Consider the following 24982-nt stretch of genomic DNA (forward strand, 5'->3'; position numbering starts at 1 on the left):
AGTGAGGATCCAAGCCGCGTCTGCAACCTATACCACAGCTCATGGCAACGCCGGATCCTCAACCCACTGAGCGATGCCAGGAGTCGAACCCGCAACCTCACAGTTCCTAGTCAGATTCATTAACCACTAAGCCACGACGGGAACTCCGAAAAGCTTTATTGAGAAGCATAGGAATTCTAAATAGGTAGAGAGATAGAAACATATTTATGGTTCAATAAAATTAAGATGCCAATTCTCCCTCAGATGATTCTAAAAATGCTAATATAATTCCAATAAAATCTCAACATGGTCATTTTGGTAGAACTTGATTGAAAAGTTCTAATGATGTGTTGATGACTATGAACAAGAAAATTTGGAGAAGGTGGAACATAAAGGTAGAACCTACTATGTATTATGGAGTTATAGTAATTTAAATGGTAGGTAAATGATCAGTGGAACATATATTAGAGAGCCCAGAAATAGTCCTACACATGTATTAGAACTTTTATCTTTGAGAGTTAGGGTATGACAAACCAGTAAGGAAAAGATGGCTTATTCACTAGAATGGTATCTGGGTAATGGCTTTGGATGTGAGATCTCTATTCTATACTATACATAAACATATTTTCCAGGTAGATTAAAAACTTAAATGTGATGAGCAAAACTTGAACTTGGAAGGAAATGTAGGGAAACATCTCTGATCTTGAGAAGGGGAAGGCTTAAGATTACAAAAGCACAATTCATAATTTTAGGAAAAGGTGATGAATTTAGACTATTAAAAATTAAAAATTTTCCATATCAAAAGATCACAAACAAGGTTAAAGACAAGTGATAAGACTGAACAGTGATAGGCTCTGTTGTTATACAATAGATTATATCAGAACAGATTAGTTTATATGTGGTGTTTCCCTGCGCATTGACGTTTTGGGCCATTAGCAAATGGTAGCTGAAGCAAAGTATGCTAAAACTCAGCTGAATATAACAAGCCACAGAATTGTATACTTCTATATGAAATACATAATGTACATTTTACTTGGTTCAGTTTGGGCATGAGGTCTCTCGGAATTTTTCAGCTTCAACCACTGCTTTATAACCCCTCACCTCTTTTTTTCTTTTTTCTTTTCTTTCTTTTTTTTTTTTTTCTTTTTAGGGCCATACCCGCAGCATATGGAGGTTCCCAGGTTAGGGGTCTAATCAGAGCTGCAGCTACTGGCCTGCACCACAGCCACAGCAATGCTAGATCCCTAACCCACTGAGCGAGACCAGGGATGGAATCTAGTCGGATTCATTTCAGCTGTGCCATGATGGGAACTCCCCCCTCACCTCTTTTTTAAAATGTTAGTGTAAAGTAGAACTTCAGTGTCTCTTAAAATTTGTTATTTTTATCAGGATTTGGGTTTGGTTTTAGTGCTCCGTTCTCAGGGTTGTATGGGTAATCAGCCTACTCCAACCATTCTTTTTTCACAACCCTATAAGTTTTTTGCTGTTGTTTGTTTTTGCATTTAGGGACCACACCTGTGGCTTATGGAAGTTCCCAGACTACAAGTTGAATTGGAGCTGCAGCTGCTGGCCTACACCACAGCCACGTCACATCCGAGCCACATCTGCATCCTACACCACAGCTCATGGCAACACCAGATCCTTAAGTTGCTGAGTGAGGCCAGGAATCGTATTTGTATCCTCATGGATACTAGTCAGGTTCATTAACCCTGAGCCTCAATGGGAACTCCAAGCCCTAAAAGTTTTAATGTGCAGTTTTGTAGAATGTGTAGTTTCTCGATATTGAATTTATTGCATTATTAGAAACGCTCAGAGTTCATGAAGCAAATGATTTAGTGTCCAGAAGATGAGATTCTAGGTTATAAGTAATTTTCCCTCAGAACTTTAAACACATCATTCTGTTGTTTTGTCATCTTTTATTGCTGATGGGTTTGATGCTAATCTGATTCTCTTTCATTAATAAGTGATCTGTTTTATTCCCTCTCTGGAAACTATTAGAAATTGAAAAAAAATCATTATATTTAAGATTTTCTAGTGATCTATCTAGGTGGAAGATCTTTCAAAAATTCTTTGTGCTAGTCATTCAGTTGTTTCTTATTATGCAGACATTTTTTAGCTCTGAAAATTTTCTAGTTATTTTTTTGGTTTGCTATTTTAAGCCTGGTTAGAAGATAATTTAGCTATTTTAATAATAGTTTAAACACATTTATAGTATTTTTTTTCTTTTTGCCTTGTCTTAGCATGTCGAAGTTCCTGGGCTAGGGACTGAACCCATGCCACAGCAGAGACTGGGGCCGCTGCAGTAACAATGCCAGGTCCTTAACTTCTCTGCCACAAGAGAAATCCTATTTACCCTTGTTTTTATTCCTATTCGAAAAAATTAATTTGAGTAATAATATGCATAACAGAAATGTGCCCCATCATAAAAGTCCAGCTCAGTGATTTTTTTTCAAACTGAGCGCACCTCTGTATTCAGCACCCCTATCAAGCAACGGAACTCAAGAACTCTATTACCAGCACTCAAGAAACTTCCTATTTTCTTGAAGGAGTATATTCCACTTCTTCCAGGATACCGAAATTCTGACTTTAAACAATATTGGTTTGACCTGACCTTTGTTCTTTATAAAAATAGAATCATACAGTTTGTGCTCTTTTGCATCTGGCTTCCAAAGCTCAACATTGTTCATCCAAATTCATTCATTCTTTTTTTTTTTTTTTTGCTTTTTTAGGGCTGCACTTGTGACATATGGATGTTCTCAGGCTACGGCTCAAATCAGAGCTTCAAAGCAGCAGCTGCTGGCCTACACTGCCGCCACAGCCACGCAGGAGCTGTAACTAACCTACACTGCAGTTTGCAGCAACCCTAGATCCTTAATCTACTCAGGAAGGCTGGGGGTCAAACCTGCATCTTCATGGATACTAGTCAGGTTCTTAACTGGCTGAGCCACAATAGGAACTCCCAAGAAATGTTTTATTTTATTTTTTTTTTTTTTGCTTTTTAGGGCTACACCCACAGTATATGGAGATTCCCAGGCTAGGGGTCGAATTGGAACTATAGCTGCTGGCCTATACCACAGCCACAGCAACGCCAGATGTCTGAGCTGAGTCTGTGATCTACACCACAGCTCACAGCAATGCCAGATCCTTAACCCATTGGGCGAGGCCAGGGATTGAACCCTCATTGATCCCATTCTGCTGAGCATGGCGCAGTGGAAATGAATCGTTCCTAGTCGGATTTGTTTCCACTGCACCATGATGGGAACTCTGAAGTTTTTTTTTTTTTTTTTTTTTTGTCTTTTTGCCTTTTCTAGGGCTGCTCCCATGGCATATGGAGGTTCCCAGGCTAGGGGGCGAATCGGAGCTGTAGCAGCCGGCCTAAGCCACGGCCACAGCAACCCAGGATCCGAGCCGCGTCTGCAACCTACACCACAGCTCATGGCAACTCGGGATCCTTAACCCACTGAGCAAGGCCATGGATTGAACCCGCAACCTCATGGTTCCTAGTTGGATTCGTTAACTACTGAGCCACGACGGGAACTCCTGAAATGTTTTATTTTTAAAAAAACTTTTCCCACTTGTGTTTATTTTTTCACTTGTCTACAAGCATTTATTTATTTATTTTCCATTTTACTGGAATATAGTTAACTTACAAAGTTTTGTTAATTTGCGCTAAGGGGCAGGGATTGAACTGAATCCTCATGGATACTAATTGGGTTTGTAACCCACTGAGCCATAACAGGAACTTCCCCAAATAAATTTTCATTGCAGTATGCTAGGCTTTTCATTTTGTGGATATGTTATAATTGTTTATGCCTTCTGTAGATAGACATTTATATGGTTTTCAGCTTTTGGCTATTACAAATAATGTAGCTATAAACTTCCTAGGAAATTTCTTCTGACCATATATGCAGGTCAGTTGGGTATATACTTTGGGGCTTTGCTAGATACTGCCAAATGATTATCCAAATGGTTGTATTTTCAAAATGGTTGTATCAGTTTACACTCTTATAGCATAGAGTGCAACTTTAAGTTGGTTTACATCCTCCTCAACACTTTCATTTTGGTCATTCTGGTGGTATGTAGTGTTATCACATTTATACTATTTAGTTACTGAAAAAGTGGACTTTGAAATTTTGCTTTGTTTTATTCCCCTCCTCCTAGATAAAGCTTTTGTACATTCAGGTTTTTAAAAGTCTATTAATATTCTGTGTTTATATTTTATTTGTAATTAATTGTTAAATTATCCAGCGTATTGACTAATTTACCTCCTAATAGTTACTATTCTGCTTCATTTCCTTCATTCAAACTCCACCAGTTTTATGCATGGTTATTTGAGCTACAGCTGTAACCTATGCTACAGCTACAGCAACGGAGGATCTGAGCCATGTCTGGCATCTACTCATAGCAGTGCTGGATCCTTAGCCTGAGGAGGCCAGGGATCAAACCCTCCATCCTCTCGGATACTAGTTGGGTTTGTAACCTGCTCAGCCACAGTGGGAACTCCCCTGAACCTTTTTTTAAACGTTTGTATTTTTCTAGATTTTTTTTTAGTGCTTTTACATTATCTGCTCTCTATATTTACGCCTCTGATTTTCAGATCCATCTTTCCACTTGTTTACTGGATATTGCCTGTTGAGGTTTTTGTGAGTACTTAAAACCTACACTTATCTGTCTTTTTTCAAACCAACTTTTCCAGTATTTCTCAACTTGGTTAATACAGTCACCTTTTACTCAGTCTTCTAAATTAAAATGCTTTTCTTTGTCATTTTCCCACAAGTATTAAAAAATTCTTTTTTTGGGGGGGGGGGCGGGAAGCTGTGCCCCCAGTATGTGGAAGTTACCAAGCCAGGGATCAAACCAGTGCCATGGCAGCGATCTGAACCACTGCAGTGACAACACAAGATCCTTAACCTGCTGTGCCGCAAGGAACTCCAAAAAATTCTGTTTTGTTTTTTTTGTCTTTTTTTTGTTGTTGTTGTTGCTATTTCTTGGGCCGCTCCTGCGGCATATGGAGGTTCCCAGGCTAGGGGTTGAATCGGAGCTGTAGCCACCGGCCTACGCCAGAGCCACAGCAACGCGGGATCCGAGCCGCGTCTGCAACCTACACCACAGCTCACGGCAACGCCGGATCGTTAACCCACTGAGCAAGGGCAGGGATTGAACCTGCAACCTCATGGTTCCTCGTCGGATTCGTTAACCACTTCGCCACGACAGGAACTCCTGTTTTGTTTTTTTAACATAGGACACGACACTCCTTTCTTACAGTCACAGACACTGAGAACTTGTCTCTAAAGTAGAGATCCTCTGTCCCTCCTTCCTACCTCTGCCTTAATGTAGACCATATCATGATCCAGACTCTTGTTCCCATTAGTCTTGTGGGTTTTGTTTTGTTTTGGTCTGACTCTTCCTTCTTTTTTCCCTTTTACAGTCCCACTGATTAAAGAATGCAAGCAGGAGTTCCCCTCGTGGCGCATCCGACTAGGAACCATGAGGTTGCGGGTTCGGTCCCTGCCCTTGCTCAGTGGGTTAAGGATCTGGCGTTGCCGTGAGCTGTGGTGTAGGTTGCAGACGCGGCTCGGCAGCTGCAGCTCCGATTAGACCCCTAGCCTGGGAACCTCCATATGTCACGGAAGTGGCCCAAGAAATAGTAAAAAGAAAAAAAAGAAAAAAGAATGCAAGCGCCTGACTGAATAAAGAATTTAAATGGAAAATGTATTATTCAAAATTTATAAAGTATATAAATAATGAAAATTTCAGTTTTTAATTTAAACAAACGTGGTATTTTTTGTAACTTCGTAATATTTATACTTCTGAAGTTATTAAAACTTAAAGCGGCATTCCGAATTTGTGGAAACACCTTCTCCAAGGATTTTTTTTTTAACTTTCATTTTTTTTAATTTTATTTTTTATTGAAGTATAGTTGATTTACAATATCGTGTTAGTTTCGTGATTTAGTTTACATACATAGATCAGGATCTTTTCCCTTACAGGTTATTACCAGATTTTGTTATGTATCAGCAAATCGCTATTTTAATCCTTTGAACATCCTATCAGGTATAGATGCTTTTACTGTATGGGTGAGGAAACTGATTTTAAAAGAGAAAAGTGACTTGTTCGATGGTACCTTGTTAGGAAACTCAGATTCTGAGACCTTTCACACTTTAACCTCTCAAATTTGGTTAATGTAGATGAGGAAGATCAGTATATTTGTATTTATAGGGATTTGGATTAAATATATCTTACTCTACATCCCAGGTATAGGTAGCTATGCTTTATTTGATTTTTCTTAAAGCATGATGATCAAGTTTGGTATTTGTTAAGCTTAGAGGAGAAGAAATAAAGATTTTAGTGAGTTTGGTTGCAGTTAGAGTGTTGATCATGGCTATTTACAGATGGAAGAATTTTTGTTTGTTTTTTTGCTTTTTAGGGCGGCACCCATGGCACTTGGAGGTCCCCAGGAGGCTAGGGGTCGAATCTGAGCTACAGCTGCCGGCCTACACCCTGGCCACAGCAATGCAGGATTCGAGCTGAATCTGTGACCTTACACCACAGCTCATGGCAATGCCGGATCCTTAACCCACTGAGCAAGGCAAGGGATCAAACATGCAATCTCATGGTTCCTAATGGGATTCGTTTCCCCTGCACCACAACTGGAACTCTGAGATGGAAGAATTTTTATGTTTATTTTTCAAGTCACATTCTGTTGCACACTGTTGTGCGAATTTTCATATTTCCTAACCACAGAAGTTTGGGCAATACTTGTACCCCTTAGCAGAGAAATCTTTTTTTTTTTTTTTTTTTTTTTTGTCTTTTTGCTATTTCTTGGGCGGCTCCCGCGGCATGTGGAGATTCCCAGGCTAGGGGTCCAATCGGAGCTGTAGCCACCGGCCTACACCAGAGCCACAGCAATGAGGGATCTGAGCCGTGTCTGCATCCTACACCACAGCTCACGGCAACACTGGATCCTTAACCCGCTGAGCAAGGACAGGGATTGAACCCGCAACCTCATGGTTCCTAGTCAGATTCGTTAAACACTGCGCTGTGACGGGAACTCCAGAAATCTTAATAACTTTGAATAATCCTTCAAATTGTACACTCAAATCAATTTGTATACTGTTGTGTAGGGGAATTATTCATATCTTATAGAACAACATCTTGATCAGTTTGAGACAAAAGCTGATATGTAGTTCTCTTATTTTGTAAGGGGGAGAAGTTTAGATCCATTGTGGGTAAATGTGTTACTTAAAAGCACACAGCTGCTAAACAACAGAAGATAAAATCCAGTCATTCCTTTGTACCATGTTTCCTCTGATAATATTACATAATATTTATTTTTCCTATAGTATGTTAAAAGTTGTAAAGCAGACTTGAGTCTTATATTCCGATTTAGTTCAGTCATTAGCCTTATACTGAGAAATTCATACATATACAGTTTTTATTTTTGGCCATGGCATACAGAAGTTCTCCGGCCAAGGACTGAATCCGAACCACAGCAGTGGCCCAAAATACTCTAGTGACAGTGCTCTGGATCCGTAACCTGCTGCACCACAGAACTCCCTATATACAGTTTTAAAAATCCTAGCTTTATATACATACAGATAGCCTAACTCATTTAGCATGGTTATATGTCCCTAACTGCTATGTTTAATTATCGAAATGAAAGATACTTTTTTCTTCAATTAACATGTCACAAATATTTTGTTTAGTTTCTGTAGAAAATGTTTCCTGACTGCAATGAGAGAAAGCGGAATACATTGTCCCCTCTGTCGTGGAAATGTGACTAGAAGAGAGAGAGCATGTCCTGAACGAGCCTTAGACCTTGAAAATATCATGAGGAAGTTTTCTGGTAGTTGCAGATGCTGTGCAAAACAGGTAGCGTAAATGTGACATCATTCTTCTTTTAAGTCAAGTTTCTGCTCTGAAATTCCTGTTTGAATTTTCTTGGTGGGTACTCTTTTGAAGAGAAATTATTTAGGTTGAGAATTAGGTAGAAAAGGCCAAAAAGCTATGGCTGTCACTTACTAGATTGTAACTTACTGAGAACAGAGATTGGAAGATAAAAATCTCCAAATTTGCCATAATTGTTGGCATGACTTTTCAAAATAATCATGCATTGATTACTTACTAAATGGGCAGACTGACGTTAATTCATCTAAACCTCATTCTTGTAGAGACTCAACCCTTAAATAGTTTTTCTCTTGGTAGCATCATTATTTCAATTGTACATAGAAATGAGCCAAATGAATTTATGTTGTCAACTCTTTAGCTGCTTGCTTACTGTACTTGAATATTCATGTACAAAATATTTGGCAGAAGACTTTGCTTACTTTTCTCTCTGGTGACAAAATCAAGTATTGGCAATAACTGACATTAATTCTCCAATCTGGATTTTATTTTATTTTATTTTTTTACTGATTTTATTTTATTTTTTTTTGTCTTTTGTCCTTTTTTTTAGGGCTGCACCCATGGCATATAGAGGTTCCCAGGCCAGGAGTCTAATTGGAGCTGTAGCCACCAGCCTACACCACAGCCACAACAACGCCAGATCCAAGCCCTGTCCTCGACCTACACTACAGCTCACAGCAACTCGGGATCCTTAACCCACTGAGCAAGGCCACGGATTGAACCCGAATCCTCATGGTTCCTAGTAAGATTTGTTTATGTTGCACCACGATGGGAACTCCCCAATCTAGATTTTATTCTGTCATTTGGAAAGGGAGTGAAATGGTGAGGGATGGTTAGGCTTGGAGTATATCCATTAATTTATGGATTTATCACAACTACTTTTTCAAAGAGCTAATAAAGTCAGTGGGCAAAACCATTTGCTGTTTCATGCAGTCACAAAAGACATAATCTGCTTGTCCATCTCTTGGAGGGATTTGTTAACTGACAGGGCAGTGAAATGAAACTGGAAAATGCAGTTGAGAGATTCTGACTCAACTCCTCAGAGAGAAACTAAAAAATGTCCCAAGAGTTACTTGGGTACTCAGTTTTTTGTTTTTTTTTTTTTTGCTATTTAAGGCCACATCTTCTGCATATGGAAGTTCCCAAGTTAGGGGTTGAATCGGAGCTGCAGCTGCTGGCCTGTAGTGCCAGATCCTTAACCCACAGAGTGAGGCCAGGAGTCAAACCACATCCTCATGGATACTAGTCGAGTTTGTTACCGTTGAGCCACAACAGGAACTTCAGGAACTTAGTTTTTTTAAGCACTTTCTACCTGCCAGGTTGCAATAGTTAAAGAGTAAAAATCGGAGTTCCTGTTGTGGCTCAGTGGTTAACGAGTCCGACTAGGATCCATGAGGTTGCAGGTTCGATCCCTGGCCTTGCTCAGTGGGTTAAGGATCCGGCGTTGCCGTGAGCTGTGGTGTAGGTCGTAGACATGGCTCGGATCTGGCATTGCTGTGGCTCTGGTGTAGGCCGGCAGCTACAGCTCCAAATGGACCCCTAACCTGGGAACCTCCATATGTCGAGGGAGCGACCCAAGCAATGGCAAAAAGACCAAAACAAAACAAAACAAAATTCTAAAAAAAAGATGCCCAGTGCCATGCAGCAACCTCTTAATACTTGTAATTTTATTTTTTGTCTATTATTAGCATTTTTAAAGTATAAAATTTTTATTTATCTTTTTTTCTTTTTGTCTTTTCCAGGGCCGCACCTGAGGCATATGGAGGTTCCCAGCCTAGGGGTTGAATTGGAGTTGTAGCCACCGGCCTACGCCAGAGCCACAGCAACGTGGGATCCGAGCAGCGTTTTCGACCTACACCACAGCTCACGGCAATGCCGGATCCTTAACCCACGGAGCAAGGCTAGGGATCGAACCTGCATGCAACATCATGGTTCCTAGTCAGATTCACTAACCACTGAAACATGACGGGAACTCCTAACATTGCTAATTTTTGAGGTGAGTTTATGAACGGTTAGACTCGCCTCTATTGTCTCTGTGTTTAATGGACTGAAACTTACTGCTTATTTTCAATTCCTACTTAAGACTTAAATTATCTACTTAAAAAAAACTTGTTTAAATGGAATATTTAATTGTCTATTTTGTGTTTTTATTTATTTTTTTATTTTTTAGGGCAGCACTCGCGGGATATGGAGGTTCCCAGGCTAGGGGTCGAATTGGAAGTGTAGCTGCCAGCCCACACCACAGCCACAGCAATGCCAGATTGAGCTGCCTCTGTGACCTACACCTCAGCTCACGGAAATGCTGGATCCTTAACCCACTGGACAAGGCCAGGAATCGAACCCATGTCCTCATGGATGCTAGTTGGGTTCGTTAACTGCTGAGCCATGACGGGAACGCCTCGTTGTATATTTTTATCTTTTTTTTTGACAATATCTTGAGTCTCAGGAGGAATTCCATTTTAAATTAAAAGTCACATTACATTTTTTGAAGTTCCTATTGTGGCTCAGCGGGTTAAGAAGCCAACATGGTGTCCATGAGGATGCGGGTCTGTCCCTGGCCTCGATCAGTGGGTTAAGGATCTGGCGTTACTACGAGCCATGGTGTAGGTCTCAGATCTGGTGTTGCTCTGTGCTGTGGTATAGGATGTCAGCTGCAGCTCTGATTCAGCCTGAGAACTTTCATATGCAGCAGATGCTGCCCTAAATAGAAAATTAAAATAAAGTCACATAATATTTTAAAATTAAAAAAAATTTTATTATGATAAAATATACATAATGCAAAATGTACCTTTTTAACCATTGTAGGCGTGCAGTACAGTGGCATTAAGTACATTCACAGCATTGTATAACAGTCACCACTCTCTGTCCAGAATTTCTTTATCATCCCAAACAGAAGCTCTGTATGCATTAAACCGTAACTTCCCATTTCTCGTCCCCTCTAGTAACCTATGTTTTACTTTGTCTCTGTGAATTTCCCTATTCTATGTACCATTGTATAAATGGAATGATGTAATGTTTATTCTTTTGAAAGTCACATTGTATTTTAATCAATAATTTACAGATTAAATTCTATCGTATGAGACATCATTACAAATCTTGTAAGAAGTATCAAGATGAATACGGTGTTTCCTCTATCATTCCAAACTTTCAGATCTCTCAAGATTCAGTAGGGAACAGGTAAGCCATATTTATTCTTAAAAAGAGAATTTTTATGGTTAAAATGGAAATTTAGGGGATCTATATGATAAGGTGTTTTTTGTTTTGTTTACATCTATGTTAAAGTAAATTGCCTTTGTATTCATAAGTTTGACACATATAATTCCATATGGAAGATTGAATTTATAATAGACTTAGGATCATGTTGTATAAAAATCATTCTGAGAAAATTTACATGTCTAGGGAGTTCTGTCGTGGCACAGTGGAAACCAATCCGACTAGGAACCATGAAGTTGCGGGTTTAATCCCTGGCCTCGCTCAGTGAGTTAAGGATCTTACGTTGCTGTGGTTGTGGTATAGGCCGGCAGCTGTAGCTCCAACTCCAATTAAACCCCTTGCCTGGGAACCTCCATAAGCTGCGGGTGCCCCCAAAAAGACAAAAAAAAAAAGAAAATTTACATGTCTAAATAAAAAGATTTGTGAGTTGAAGGCATTTTCTTTTGCAACTGTAATTACTTGAAAACTAGAGAAAATCCCTTTTAGTAATATATTTGCAAATTTGAATCTTTTTAGACTCTTTAAGAAATAATGTTTTTGAAATTGTCTTGATAGAATGTTATGTAAAAGTGAGACTTGGTAGTATTAAATTCCTATAAATCTATTTTTTGTTTTGGCCATGCCTGTGGCATATGGAAATTCCTGAGCCAGGGATTGAGTCTGAGCCACAGCCAGGGCAATATTGGATCCCTTAACCCATTGTGCCAGGCTAGGGATTGAACCCTTGCCTCTGCATTGACCCAAGCTGCAGTTGGATTTTTTACCCACTGTGCCATACTGGGAATTCCTATCCTGAAGTTAGGTTTTGGATTGATTTGTATCTTATTGTGCCAGGTTTATGTATATTAAACATCTTTATGAAATGTATTTTAAAACAGAAGAATGGCCAAGGTACACATGTGTGTCTTAAAAAATAGTGACAAAACAAATACCCAGTTACCCACTAACGTATGTAAGAAAATTCAACATTTTTTAGAGTTCCCTGGTGGCTTAGCAGTTGAGGATCTGCTGCGTCACTGCAGTGGCATGGGTTCAACAAAAGGGAGAAAAGAAAAACACAAATGAAGAATACTGCTATTAGAAATCAATAGCAGGAGTTCCCGTTGTGGTGCAGCAGAAATGAACCTGACTAGTATCCATGAGGATGTGGGTTCAATCCCTGGTCTCACTCAGTGGGTCTGGGATCTGGTGTTGCTATGAGCTGTGGTGTAGGTTGCAGGTGTAGGTTGCAGATGCAGCTTGGATCTTGCGTTGCTGTGGTGTAGGCTGGCAGCTGCACTCCGATTCGACCCTTGGCCTAGGAACCTCCATATATGCTGCAGGTATGGCCCTAAAAAGAAAGAAATAAATAAAAATTAAAAGATAATTAACTTTTTCCTTGAGGCAAGACATTGTATCATACTGGATGGTTATAGAGCAAATAGTATTTACATTTATATTCTGCCACTATTTAAGACACATGTGCTGCAGCTATGGCCCTAAAAAGCAAAAACAAACAAAAAAAAGAAATCAAAATACCTTTTACCAGGTGGTTCAAGAAGTAAGGAGGAGAAGATGAAGTTCCCATTGTGGCGCAGCGGAAACGAATCCGACTAGGAACCATGAGGTTGCGGGTTGGATCCCTGGCCTCACTCAGTGGGTTAAGGATCCACGTTGCCATGAGCTGTGGTGTAGGTTGCAGACGTGGCTCGGATCTGGCATTCCTGTGGCTGTGGCATAGGCCAGCAGCTATAGCTCCCATTCGACCCCTAGCCTGGGAACCTCCATATGCTTCAGGTGCAGCCCTAGAAGGACAAAAGACAAAAAAAAGAAGAAGACATGTCTCATGAGAAGAAAACTGAGTCATATAACAAGCAGTGATGGAAGTTGCACGTGGCACAGCAGGTTAAGGGTCTGGCATTGCTGCAGGTGTGGTGTAGGTCACAACTGTAACTTGGGTTTGATTCTTGGCCAGAGAACTTCTGTGTGCCTTAGTGCTGCCAAAAAAAAAAATCCCCCAAATCAACAGAAAAACCGAATGTTTTTCAGGACCTTAGAATCTTGTGAGCCCATGTCCATTTGAACCCCATACTCTCAGAGGTAACCACTACCTTCTTTTTGGTAGTAGTAGTACCATTCTTTTCTTTATAGTAGTACCACCCATGCAATGTATTTCTAAACAATTAAGTGTTTAATTTTAAAAAAACTCAATAGCAAGCACACACATAATTGTGTGAAGAAAGGCAGTATTGAAAGTTCACTTTTGGTGCAGTGGGTTAAAGATCTGGTGGTGTCACTGCAGTGGCTTGGGTCACTGTTGTGGTGTGGGTTTGATCCCTGGCCCAGGAACTTCCACATGCTGTATGTTCAACCAAAAATTGGGGGTTGAGGGAGAGAAAGTCAGTATTGGCAGTATTATAGAAAGACTCCCAGGAGACAATATGTTAAGCAGAGTCTCTAAGATTTTATTTTAGTAGTATTTCATTTCATATGTTGCTGATTTCAGTAATTTAACCAATTTTTTTTTTTTTTAATTTTATTTTTAGGGCCGCCCCTGCAGCACATGGAAGTTCCCAGGCTAGGGGTTGAATCCCCAGCCTATACCACAGCCCATGGCAATGCCAGATCCTTAACCCACTGAACGAGGCCAGGAATCGAACCTGCAACCATATTCATAGTCAGATTTGTTTCTGCTATGCCACAACGGGAACTCCTAATTTAACCACTTTTAAGTACTCATACTACAGTAAGGTTTCTTTATGCCTCAGTTGAAACTATTTTGGTAAAAGTTTCTAGTAATTTTCCAATTGGCTAGTATGCAAAATTCTTTTAGGTTTCATTTTATTTGATTCAGTGTTATCAGTTGAAATTGGTCACTCCTATTTTCTTATTTTTTAAAAATCCCCTTAGGTTCATCCCTTGTACTTTAAAATTTTTTTTTTTTTAATTTTTGGTTGCACCTGTGGTATGCAGGAATTTCCAGGCCAGGGGTTAATAAACCTGTGCCATAGCAGCGACCCAATCCACTGCAGTGACAGCACTGAATCTTTAACCTGCTGTGAATTCCTAAAGGGACTATTTTTATTTTTAAAAATTTTTTTTATCTGTTTCCATTTTTTTTTATATTACTCAATGAATTTATCACATCTGTAGTTGTATAGTGATCATAACAATCCTGTTTCACAGAATTTCCATCCCATAACCCAAGCACATCCCCCCAACCCCCCACACTGTCTTCTCTGGCGACCATAAGTTTTTCAATGTCTGTGAGTCAGCATCTATTCTGCAAAGAAGTTCAGTCTGTCCTTTTTTCAGATTCCGCATGTCAGTGAAAGCATTTGATGTTGGTGTCTCATTGTATGGCTGACTTCACTTAGCATGATAATTTCTAGGTCCATCCATGTTGCTAAAAATGCCAGTATTTCGTTCCTTTTAATGGCCGAGTAATATTCCATTGTGTATATGTACCACATCTTCTTGATCTAGTCCTCTGTCTGATGGGCATTTAGGTTGTTTCCATGTCTTGGCTATTGCAAATAGTGCTGCAATGAAAATCGGAGTACATGTGTCTTTGCAAGTCATGGTTTTCTCTGGATAGATGCCCAGGAGTGGGATTGCTGAAGGGACTATTTTTGAAAAGTAGAGTATTGGGTACACTATGAAAGCAGGGTATAGGAAATCACAAGAAGTAGTGATGTGCTCTGGGTCTGCTGAAAGCAGGGGAAGGGAGAAAGTAGACACTAGAACTCAGAGAAGGAAAGGTATATGGAGAGGCAGTTGGAGAGGGTCAAGGGAGTTTTGCTGGGAAGGAGTCTGGGACATAAGTTTCTTTTCTTTTCTTTTCTTTTTTTTTTTTTTTTTTGGCTTTTTGCCATTTATTGGGCCGCTCTCACGCATATGGAGTTCCCAGGCTAGGGGTCTAATTGGAGCTGTAGCCACCGGCCTACACCAGAGCTACAGCAACGCCAGATCCGAGCCGCGTCTGCAACCTACACCACAGCTCACGGCAATGCTGGATCTCCAACCCACTGAGCAAGGGCAGGAGTCCAACCCTCAACCTCATGGTTCCTAGTCGGATTCGTTAACCATTGTGCCACAACGGGAACTCCCATAAATTTCTTAATCTTCCTATTGTTTCTCCCTGCTGGCTGAACCCATCTGAGAATCAGAGGAAGGGAACCTGTTGATGCAGGTTAGTTTCTCAGTACACAGCGCATGATGGAAAATGGAAGGGAGACGATCTAGAGGAGTACAAGATACCCAGCACAAAGGATTTCATTTAGTAGCTGAGTTATGTTGTAATATTGCATACACTGTGCTTCACAGCTTCCAGGTAGTTAGTGCAAAGAAGAAAACATTCATTGTTGTTAACAGTGTCTGTGGTACTGTAAACCAAACAGTTCCTAATGAGAAGGATAGTTATTCCTGGTATTAAATGAGATTATACTGAAGTGCTTTGCCCATAGGTCCTCAAAAGAAGAAACTAACGGTAAAAACATCATCTTTTCTGTGGTAAATGAAAAACAAGTTATATAGGGCTGTATGTTAAAGACCTCAGTGTAGGCCATTATAATGCCTTATTGCAGTTTATTAAAGTTTTTCTTCCAGGGGCTTTTCTCTGATAATCTAGTTTAATCTAGAGAGTGGTTCTATACATTCAGGCAGTTTTCCATGAAGATTATTTCTGGCAGCCAGGCTTTTTTTTTTTTTTGGCTGCACCCGTGGCATGCAGACGTTTCAGGGCCAAGGGTCGAACCTGTGACACAGTAGTGACAATGCCACATTCTTAACTTGTTGAGCCACCAGAGGACTCCTGGCAGCTAAGCTTTTACTAAATACTTCAGTTGGGAGAATTTAGGATTCTACTTTCTTTCTTTCTTTTTTTTTTTGGTTTTTGCTTTTTAGGGCCGCACCCGAGGCATATGGAGGATCGCAGGCTAGGGGTCGAATCAGAGCTGTAGCTGCTGGCCTCCGCCACAGCCACAGCAACATTAGAACAAGTCGAGTCACCGTCTACACCACAGCTCACCGCAGCAGCAGATCCTTAACCCACTGAATGAGCCCAGGGATCAAACCCGAAACCTCATGGTTCTTAGTCACATTCGTTTCAGCTGAGCCACGAAGGTAACTCCAGGATTCTACTCTTTGCCAGGTAGGTGGACAGCAGGTATATTTTATATTGCTGATTAAGAGCAGATCCATATAGTTAATGGTTAGCTGAGCAGAGTTTGGTGGCATCTTAGGTAAATTCATTACTTTATTGAAGACCTCTTTTTAACAGTCAAGGGATTACCTAAGAGTAGGGCCCATCTTTTCTTAGAATACGGTTCACAGTATTTCATTATAAGTACAAATGGGTAATTTAAATTCTGAACTCTTTGACAATGGAAGTTTTTTTTTGGGCCGCATCTGCAGCATTTAGGAGTTCCCGGGGATCAAATTGGAGCCACAGCTGTGATCCATGCCACAGCTATGGCAATGCTGGATCCTTAACCTACTGCGCCAGGCTAGGGATCGAACCCATGCCTCAGCAGTGACCTGAGCTGCTACAGAGACAACACTGGACCCTTAACCCACTGCCACAGCGGGAACTCTGCTTTGGAAATTCTTGAAATGGTATTTGCATGCCCCATCTCAGTAGTAAAAAAAAAAACCCTTTTAAAATAAACCCTTAGATCATTCAATATACATTTGTTGTACCTTTAAACTATTTGGCACAGTCTACATGTTATTGAATATGAAGGGGTAAAACAGACATAATATACCCTTTTCCATCTTTGTAAACAGTATAACTTCCAGTTGAGTCATCCAAAATAAACAAGCACTAGCTTCAATCAGATCAGTCAGGGTAAAACTATTTACCATAAACTAGTAAATTTTGGCAGATGTTTAATAAAACTATTGTACTGGTATCGGCTGTAGCAGCAATGCCAGATCCGAGCCGCACCTGTGACCTGCACCACAGCTTGCTGCAATGCTGGATCCTTAACCCACTGAGCAAGGCCAGGAAATGAACCTACATTCTCATGGACACTAGTTGGGTTTGTTCCCACTGAGCCACAATGGGAATTCCCAGGGGTAGTTTCTTATAACAATTATGTAGCAGTGTTAGTTTTTTTGTGTGTGGGTTTTTTTGTCTTTTTAGGGCCACAACCACGGCATTTGGAAGTTCCCAGGCTATGAGTCTGATGTGGAGCTACAGCTGTCAGCCTACACCACAGCCACAGCAATGGCCAGATCTGAGCCAAGTCTGTGATCTATACCACAGCTCATGGCAATGCAGGATCCCCAACCCACTGAGCCAGGGCCAGGGATTGAACCCACATCCTCACAGATACCAGTCAGATTTGTAACCTGCTGTGCCGCAACAGGAACTCCTGTAGCAGTGTTAGTTATTTTACTATAATCATTGTTACATGCAGTGCAGATACATTTACTTTTTTCCAGATAATTAAAAAAAAATATTTTTTGTTCTTCTATGAACAACATGTAAACACATAAACATAAAACTTGAGGTCTTCATATTGTAAGAAGACTGGAGATGAGATGCTCTAGTATTCTGAAAATTGCTTCAGGGATACAGCAATTCAATTTAGCATGAAATGGCATAGTCATGCATAGTTTTTTTTTTCTTTTTTCTTTTAATTGTGGTTCAGGATATTTAACCTGAGATCTACACGCTGAACAGATTTTTAAGAGTACCGTATTGTTATCTATAGCCACAGTGTTGTACAGCAGATCTCTAGAGCTTACCTTGCATAACTGAAATTTTTACATGTTAATTAGCAACTCCCATTTCCCTCTCCCCTAGCCCCTTGGCAACTACCATTCTGTTTTTTGCTTCTGTGAGTTGGACTATTTTATTTTAGATAGTTCCTATAAGTGGAATCATGGCAGTATTTGTCTTGTGACTGGCTTATTTAACTGAAGCATAATGTCCTCAAGGTTCATTTATGTAGTCACATTTGCATGATTTTCTTTTAAGATTGAATAATATTCCATTGCATGTTTATACATTTTCTTTATCCAGTCACATCTTCTTTTCTTTATCCATTCACAAGATTGTTTCTATATCTTGGCTCTTGTGAATGGCACTACAAGTACTGTTTCTTCAAGATCCTGATAGTGCTTTTTGATGAGTACACAGAAGTGGGATTGCTGAATCACATAGTACTATTTTTTTATTTTCTTGAGGAACTTCTAAAACTCTTTCCCATAGCATCTTCATATTTTGCATTCTTACCAACAGTGTACAAAGGTTTTGGTTTCTCCATATCCTCACCAACACTTGTCTTGTTTTTTTGTTTGTTTTTGTTTGTTTTTTGATAAAAGCTGTCATAACAGATGTAAGGTGATATCTGATTGTGGTTTTGATTTGCATTTTCCTGATGATTAGTAGCATCGAGAATCTTTTCATATACCTGCTGGCCATTTGTATATCATCTTTGGAAAAATGTCTTCAAATTTTTAGCCCATTTTGTAATTGGCTAAGTGGGTTAAGGATCTCACATTTTCTTGGTCCTGATGACTGTCATGGCTGAAAAAGATACCTGCAACATACAAAATATAGATTCAAATGGAAGAAGCATGTCATAGATTGATGTACCTAAATTGCTTAGTCCCATTTGATAAATATCAAAAAGGCTTTTGTTGAAATTTTCATCTTTTCTGATGACAGTATAGTTTGGAAGCTGTTATAATATTTAATAAGGGTATGTTTAAAATACAATGACCATATTTATTTGGAATATTTTAAATTGATTAGAATAATCTGTTAACCAGTTTAAATGTATAGATAAGAGATTTTAAAAAATAGGCGACACACACTGTTTTTGGTAACTGTCATAATATCCTTTAAAAATGCATTCCGGGTTCCTGTCCTGGCGCAGTGGTTAACGAATCCGACTAGGAACCATGAGGTTGTGGGTTCGATCCCTGGCCTTGCTCAGTGGGTTAACGATCCGGAGTTTCTTTGAGCTGTGGTGTAGGTTGCAGATGCTGCTCGGATTCTGCGTTGCTGTGGCTCTGGTGCAGGCCAGTGGCTACGGCTCTGATTAGACCCCTAGCCTGGGAATCTCCATATGCTGTGGAAGTGGCCCTAGAAAAGGCAAAAAGACAAAAAATAATAATAATAATAATAATAAATAAATAAATAAATAAAAGAAAAATGCATTCTCCATAGCTTGAATTTATTTTAAAAAGCAGATTTTAGGGAGTTCCCGTCATGGTGCAGCAGAAACAAATCTGACTAATGTCCATGAGGATGCAGGTTCTATCCCTGGCCTCGATCAGTGGGTAGGAGATCCGGCATTGCTGTGAGCTGTGGTGTAGGTCGCAGATGCAGCTTGGATCCTGCGTTGCTGTGGCTGTGGCTACAGCTCTGATTCAACCCCTAACCTGGGAACTTCCATATGCCTTGGGTGTAGCCCTAAAAAAGCAAACAAAAAAAAAAGTTTTAAATTCTCACATTGTTAAAATATCGCCATTACCTGCAGAGACAAATGAATAACTGCTAAAAAGATGCAACATAGTGGTTTAATAGTTTCCTATTTGGGTATGGAAGCTTGCTTGCAGAGAATATGTGTGGACATAACAGTATTTTCAAAGAAGATATTACTAAAGATATGTTAGGTAGATGATGCAGTATTGCTTGTCCTTTTGAAAAAGGAAAATAAATAATCAATTTTCTAAGTTTCATAACTCTTTTAACCCTGGTATTTAGATGTAAGAGCAAAGCTCTGTGTGGTAGATTTTTTGTCCACTGCCTGTCTAATTTTTATTTTAATGTTTCTTCTATTGAAAGGCCTTGCTTTTATAAAATTGACTACATTTGGGAGTTCCCATTGTGGTGTAGCGGCAATGAATCTGACTAGTATCCATAAGGATTTGGGTTTGACCCCTGGCCTCTCTCAGTGGGTGGGGGTTCCAGCATTGCCCTGAGCTGTGGTGTAGGTCACAGATTGTGGCTCAGACCTCTCGTTGTGGCTGTGGGTAGGCTGGCAGCTGTAGCTGCCCCCTAGGCTGGGAACTTCAATATATCGCAAGTGCGGCCCTAAAAATAAAAAAAATAAAAAATTGACTATATTGATGAAGTTCTGTAATGCCAAGTGACAGTCCCCATATAAAATGCCCACTTTTCCCTCAGGATTCCTCTAATACTGCATATGACACATGACTCTGATATGGGATTCAAGTGAAGCTGTTGAGTTATTATGTATATTAAATGTTAGAAAGCCTAGTTCCGTTTTGGAAAATATAAACATAATGAACATTCAAATATTTTCTTAACCTACTCCATTTTGGAGGCTGCAAGTCTTAAACAGTATCCTAGTTACAAGTCAGAAAGTTTAAAAAAAAAAAAAAAAGTTTACAAATTCTTGTTTCTACCCCAGCATTTCAAAAATTTATAGTCTAGGTAGAGATAGAGGAGTCTCTTAATTTGAAAGTCTAAAGGATGGGAGAAATATTATTCATGTTATGAATTTCAGACAATTGTGTAAAATCTATATTCTCTATACTTTTGTATCTATGCATAAATTCATTTTAAAATATGTGTGAATTAAGAATCTCTTAAGCAGTTTTCTTACCAGAATTTATTTGAAAATTAATCCCACAGTCGTATCACAGTTCAGAACTATTTGAAGTTCAGCCTTTTTAAACAAATTCAGACTAGTGGTTTTCATTAGCAGTTTGAGTTAATATATCTGTACTGTGCTTTATTACTTGAGGTATTAACTCCCCCCCCCAATGCTTCTTAAGTAATAGGAGTGAAACATCCACATCTGACAACACAGAAACTTACCAAGAGAATACAAGGTAAGCTTTTGAAAATTCTGCTATTTTAGTAAATAATACCCATCATGTTATATTAATGGATTTTTAAATTAAATTTTTAAAATTCAGTTAAATCATCAGACAGTGCTAGAATTTAGCTTTTTAGAAATAAATAATAGTTGCTGCTTTTACAGATTACATTAAGTTAGAATGAGTTTAGTTCTCTTCTTTCACTATGGTCAGGGTTCTTCCATGCATAATTTAAGTAGAGTTGTCAGTGTTGAACTGTCCCTTGCTGACATTCATCGGTATTAAAACCCATTGATGCATGACCCACAATGTATTTTGAAATGTTGATCATTCTAACGATTGATGCTTTTGTTTTTCACTTTTTTTTTTTTTTTTTTGTCTTTTGTGTTTTTATGGCCACACCTGTGGCATATGGAGGTTCCCAGGCTAGGGGTTGAATCGGAGCTGTAGCTGGCTAGCCTATACCACAATCACAGCAATGCCAGATCCGAGCTACATCTGAGACCTACTCCATAGCTCACGGCAACACCGGATCCTTAACCCACTGAGCAAGGCCAGGGATCGAACCTGAGTCCTCATGGATGCTAGTTGGGTTCCTTAACCGCTGAACCATGACAGGAACTCCTGTTTTTCACTTTTGTATGAGTTTTGTATGTTAGATTCCTAGCAACCAGGGTAAATTAAAGCTATACCATATTGATGGAAGTCTTTTAAAAGTTTTAATTTTCTAGACATGATGTTTCCAAACTGGGACACCATGGCATATTTAAAATATTCAAGAAGATACAGTGACATCTGTTGGTTACACAAATGACTAGGTTGTTTGAACCTATCTACTTAATAAATGGAATAGCTAGGTTTGTTTTTATTTTTGTTTGGGTCTGGAGGACCATGAAAAATGTACTGAGATTCTTTTTTTTTTTAGGGCCACACCTGCGGCATATGTGGTTCCCAGGCTAGGGGTCTAATCAGAGCTACAGCTGACTGGCACAGCCACAGCAACATGGGATCCAGGACACACCCGCGACCTACACCACAGCTCACAGCAGTGCTGGATCCTTAATCCACTGAGCAAGGCCAGAGATGAAACCCCTGTCCTCATGAATCTTAGTTGGGTTCCTTAACCACTGAGCCACGAAGGGAACTCCAAAATTTACTGAGATTCTAAGGGTACTATAAACTGAGGTTGTTTGGGAATATCTGTTGTAGATTATTTATTGACAACGTAGTTTTTAAAAAGAGAATCTTTGATTAGTCTTATAACTTTTTAAAAAAAAAAAAAAAGACAGTAGTTAGCCAAAAATAGAGCATCATTTTTATGTTATGATTTCAAATTCAGTATGCTCCATTCAAAATTGTTTTATAGTTCTTCTGGACATCCCACTTTTAAGTGTCCCTTGTGTCAAGAATCAAATTTTACCAGACAGCGTTTACTGGACCACTGTAACAGTAATCACCTATTTCAGATAGTTCCTGTGGTAAGTATGTGCATTTAAGACATTCTTCTGTTTAAGGTATGCTGTTACATTTATTTAATAACTTCATCTATGCACAGGAAAGTAATTGATTTGAATTTGGGGCGTTTTCATTAAGATAGATTTTGTCAACAAAAGATTAATAACTGTGAAACAAAATGAGATATTTAAAACTCCAGTGACTAACATATAAAAAGGGAGATGCTTATTGAGAGGGTAAAGTAAGAGAATGGCCTGGAAAAGAGTGACGTAAGGAAAGGTGAAGTGCGGACTCATTACCAATGAGTGGCAGAACCTAACTCTATTGGGGCCTCAGTTTCTTGGTCAAGTGAATCTGCTGCAGGTGAAAACACCTATGAGTGAGAATAAAGTCAGTAGATATTTAAAATTGAATCCTTGCAGAATCTAGTGCATAAAGCAAGGAGGGAAAAGAATTGCGTTTTCTTTTTGATGCACACATATCTTTTTAATGGCGTTTTGAGGGTGTGGAAGAAAGTGGTGAGACCTTTTTGATGGTTGAAGGAAAGAGAGTGCAGGATTCTAACATTGTATTGATGCTTTTTCAACTCCATTTGGAACATGAGTTTCAATTTCAACTGTGGATGGAGCAAGAGAAACTGAGCTGGAAGAGATACTTCACATTTTGATATATAAATATTTTCTTCAGAAATTGGAAGGAAATGTAGATAAAATAAGGATTGTGGATATATCTAAGCAATTTTAGTGAATGTACTAGAAAAAATTGTGGAAGATTATGCCTCTTTATGCCCTTAAATTCTCGTGTACCTCTAATGGGAGACACCCACCTACTTTGCTCTTTAGGAGAGGGTCAGTTACTGTTAAATAAATATAATTCCAAAGATATCTCCAGGAAAAAAATCTAATATTTAAGAGATTTCATTTGTTTTATAGTCCGTAAGTGAATTTTTATTTGTTCCTGCATTATATTCAATATAGCACACATTTGGCTATTGTCCAGTTACTAAAGTTCTGTTTTCATTTTAGTCTGTAATCCATTCACTTTTTAAGATGTACTTCATTCGAAACCTTAAGGATACAATTTAAAGCTTCTTTTACTTTCATTTTACTTATAAATGAAATTAAGCTAGTAATAATAATTATCGCAGTTATTGTGTGACTCTAATGAGATTACATACTGGTTAATGATAATTATCACTACACTTGGTAAGGACTGGATGTGGTGTTTCTGTTGAAACAATAGAATAATCAGTTTTAAGTAAGATCTCTATTGTGTTGTGTTAGATTAATGTAATTTTTCTAAGGTAACTTGGTCCAGAAATGATCTAGTCATGAAATTTGGCCTTTAGAAATGCTTTCTTTTCATGTAGATGTTTTTGGTAACATAAGCCCATGTTGTTTTAATACTTTTAATAATTGTAAATGTTTGGTTGTTGTTATTTTTTATTTAAAACATTCTGTTTCTTGTAGACATGTCCTATTTGTGTGTCTCTTCCTTGGGGAGATCCTAGCCAGATTACTAGAAATTTCGTTAGTCATCTAAATCAAAGACATCAGTTTGATTATGGAGAATTTGTGGTAAGTGATTTTTCCAAGATTAAGAAAATACCATTTAAATATTCAGGTTAGGAGTTCCCACTGTGGCTCAGTGGGTTAAAAACCCAGCAAGTTTCCATGAGGATTTGAGTTGGATCCCTGGCCTTGCTCAGTAGGTTAAGGATCTGGCGTTGACACAAGGTACGGTATAGGTTGCAGATGCATCTTGGATCTGGCATTGCTGTGGCTGTGGCATAGGCCTGTAGCTGCCCTTCTGATTTAACCCCTACCCTGGGAACTTCTATATGCTACAGGTGCAGCCATAAAAAGAAAAAGAAAAAAAATTTAGGAGTTCCCGTTGTGGTTCAGTGGTAATGAACCTGATAGTAGTCATGAGAATACAGATGTGATCCCTGGCTTCGCTCAGTGGGTTAAAATGAGCTGTGGTGTAGGCTGCAGATGCAGCTTGGCTCCAGTGTTGCTGTGGCAGTAGTGTAGGCTGGCAGATGTAGCTCCGATTTGTCCCCATATGGGATCCTCCATATGCTGTGGGTGTGGCCCTAAAAAGAAAAAATAAATAAAAATTAAAAATAATATTCAAGTTAAATTAATTTTCTCCTTGAGGCAAGACATTGTATCATACTGGATAGTTATAGAGCAAATTCTGTTTTTATAATAATATTAGTGAAATTTGGTTTGTGGAAGTGATAAAAGTTGAATTTACTGTCCACCTCTTACACTAGAGAGATAATTAATAGAGGAGGAGCAAACCCCTAGATTAACAAAATGATGGTTTATATGAAAATCAATATCTATATTTAAGGAAAATTATACCTGCTAGAAAAGTAAAGTTGGTACAACAGATGGAGGATGTTTCTCATGTAGTGTATGTAGCTTGTTAAATTCATTATAATAGATTTCTCATATCTGCATGTGAGACATGTTTTTAAAAATGAGGGAGCTTATGCAGTGGAAATGAATCCAACTAGGGACCATGAGGTTGCAGGTTCGATCCCTGGCCTCGCTCAGTGGGTTAAGGATCCGACATTGCCTTGAGCTGTGGTGTAGACTGCAGACAAGGCTTGGATCTAGCGTTGCTGTGGCTGTGGCGT

The 24982-nt window shown here is 39.1% G+C and overlaps 1 protein-coding gene across 4 annotated transcripts in view; it reads left to right on the forward strand.

Annotated features, from left to right (window-relative positions):
• The window catches only part of RNF138 (ring finger protein 138), a 47773-nt gene that overhangs the window by 18355 nt on the left and 4436 nt on the right, over positions 1 to 24982 (forward strand). Inside the window, exons 2-7 of one of the 4 annotated variants that reach the window (XM_084964420.1) lie at positions 7686 to 7851; positions 9627 to 9880; positions 10946 to 11061; positions 20836 to 20892; positions 22247 to 22358; positions 23805 to 23912. In XM_084964420.1, the coding sequence (XP_084820546.1) occupies positions 10961 to 11061; positions 20836 to 20892; positions 22247 to 22358; positions 23805 to 23912 (378 nt within the window). In that variant the 5' untranslated portion in view covers positions 7686 to 7851; positions 9627 to 9880; positions 10946 to 10960. Of the gene's footprint in view, positions 1 to 7685; positions 7852 to 9626; positions 9881 to 10945; positions 11062 to 20835; positions 20893 to 22246; positions 22359 to 23804; positions 23913 to 24982 lie in introns of those variants that run through there. The other 3 variants (XM_005665330.4, XM_084964421.1, XM_013999276.3) reach the window with 3 other exon arrangements.

This window comes from Sus scrofa, chromosome 6 (assembly GCF_054392235.1).
Source record: "Sus scrofa isolate SSC_HxYL_T2T_F1_AM1 chromosome 6, Sscrofa_HxYL_maternal_Yorkshire_Landrace_v2.0, whole genome shotgun sequence".
In the NCBI taxonomy this organism is placed as follows: Eukaryota; Metazoa; Chordata; class Mammalia; order Artiodactyla; family Suidae; genus Sus; species Sus scrofa.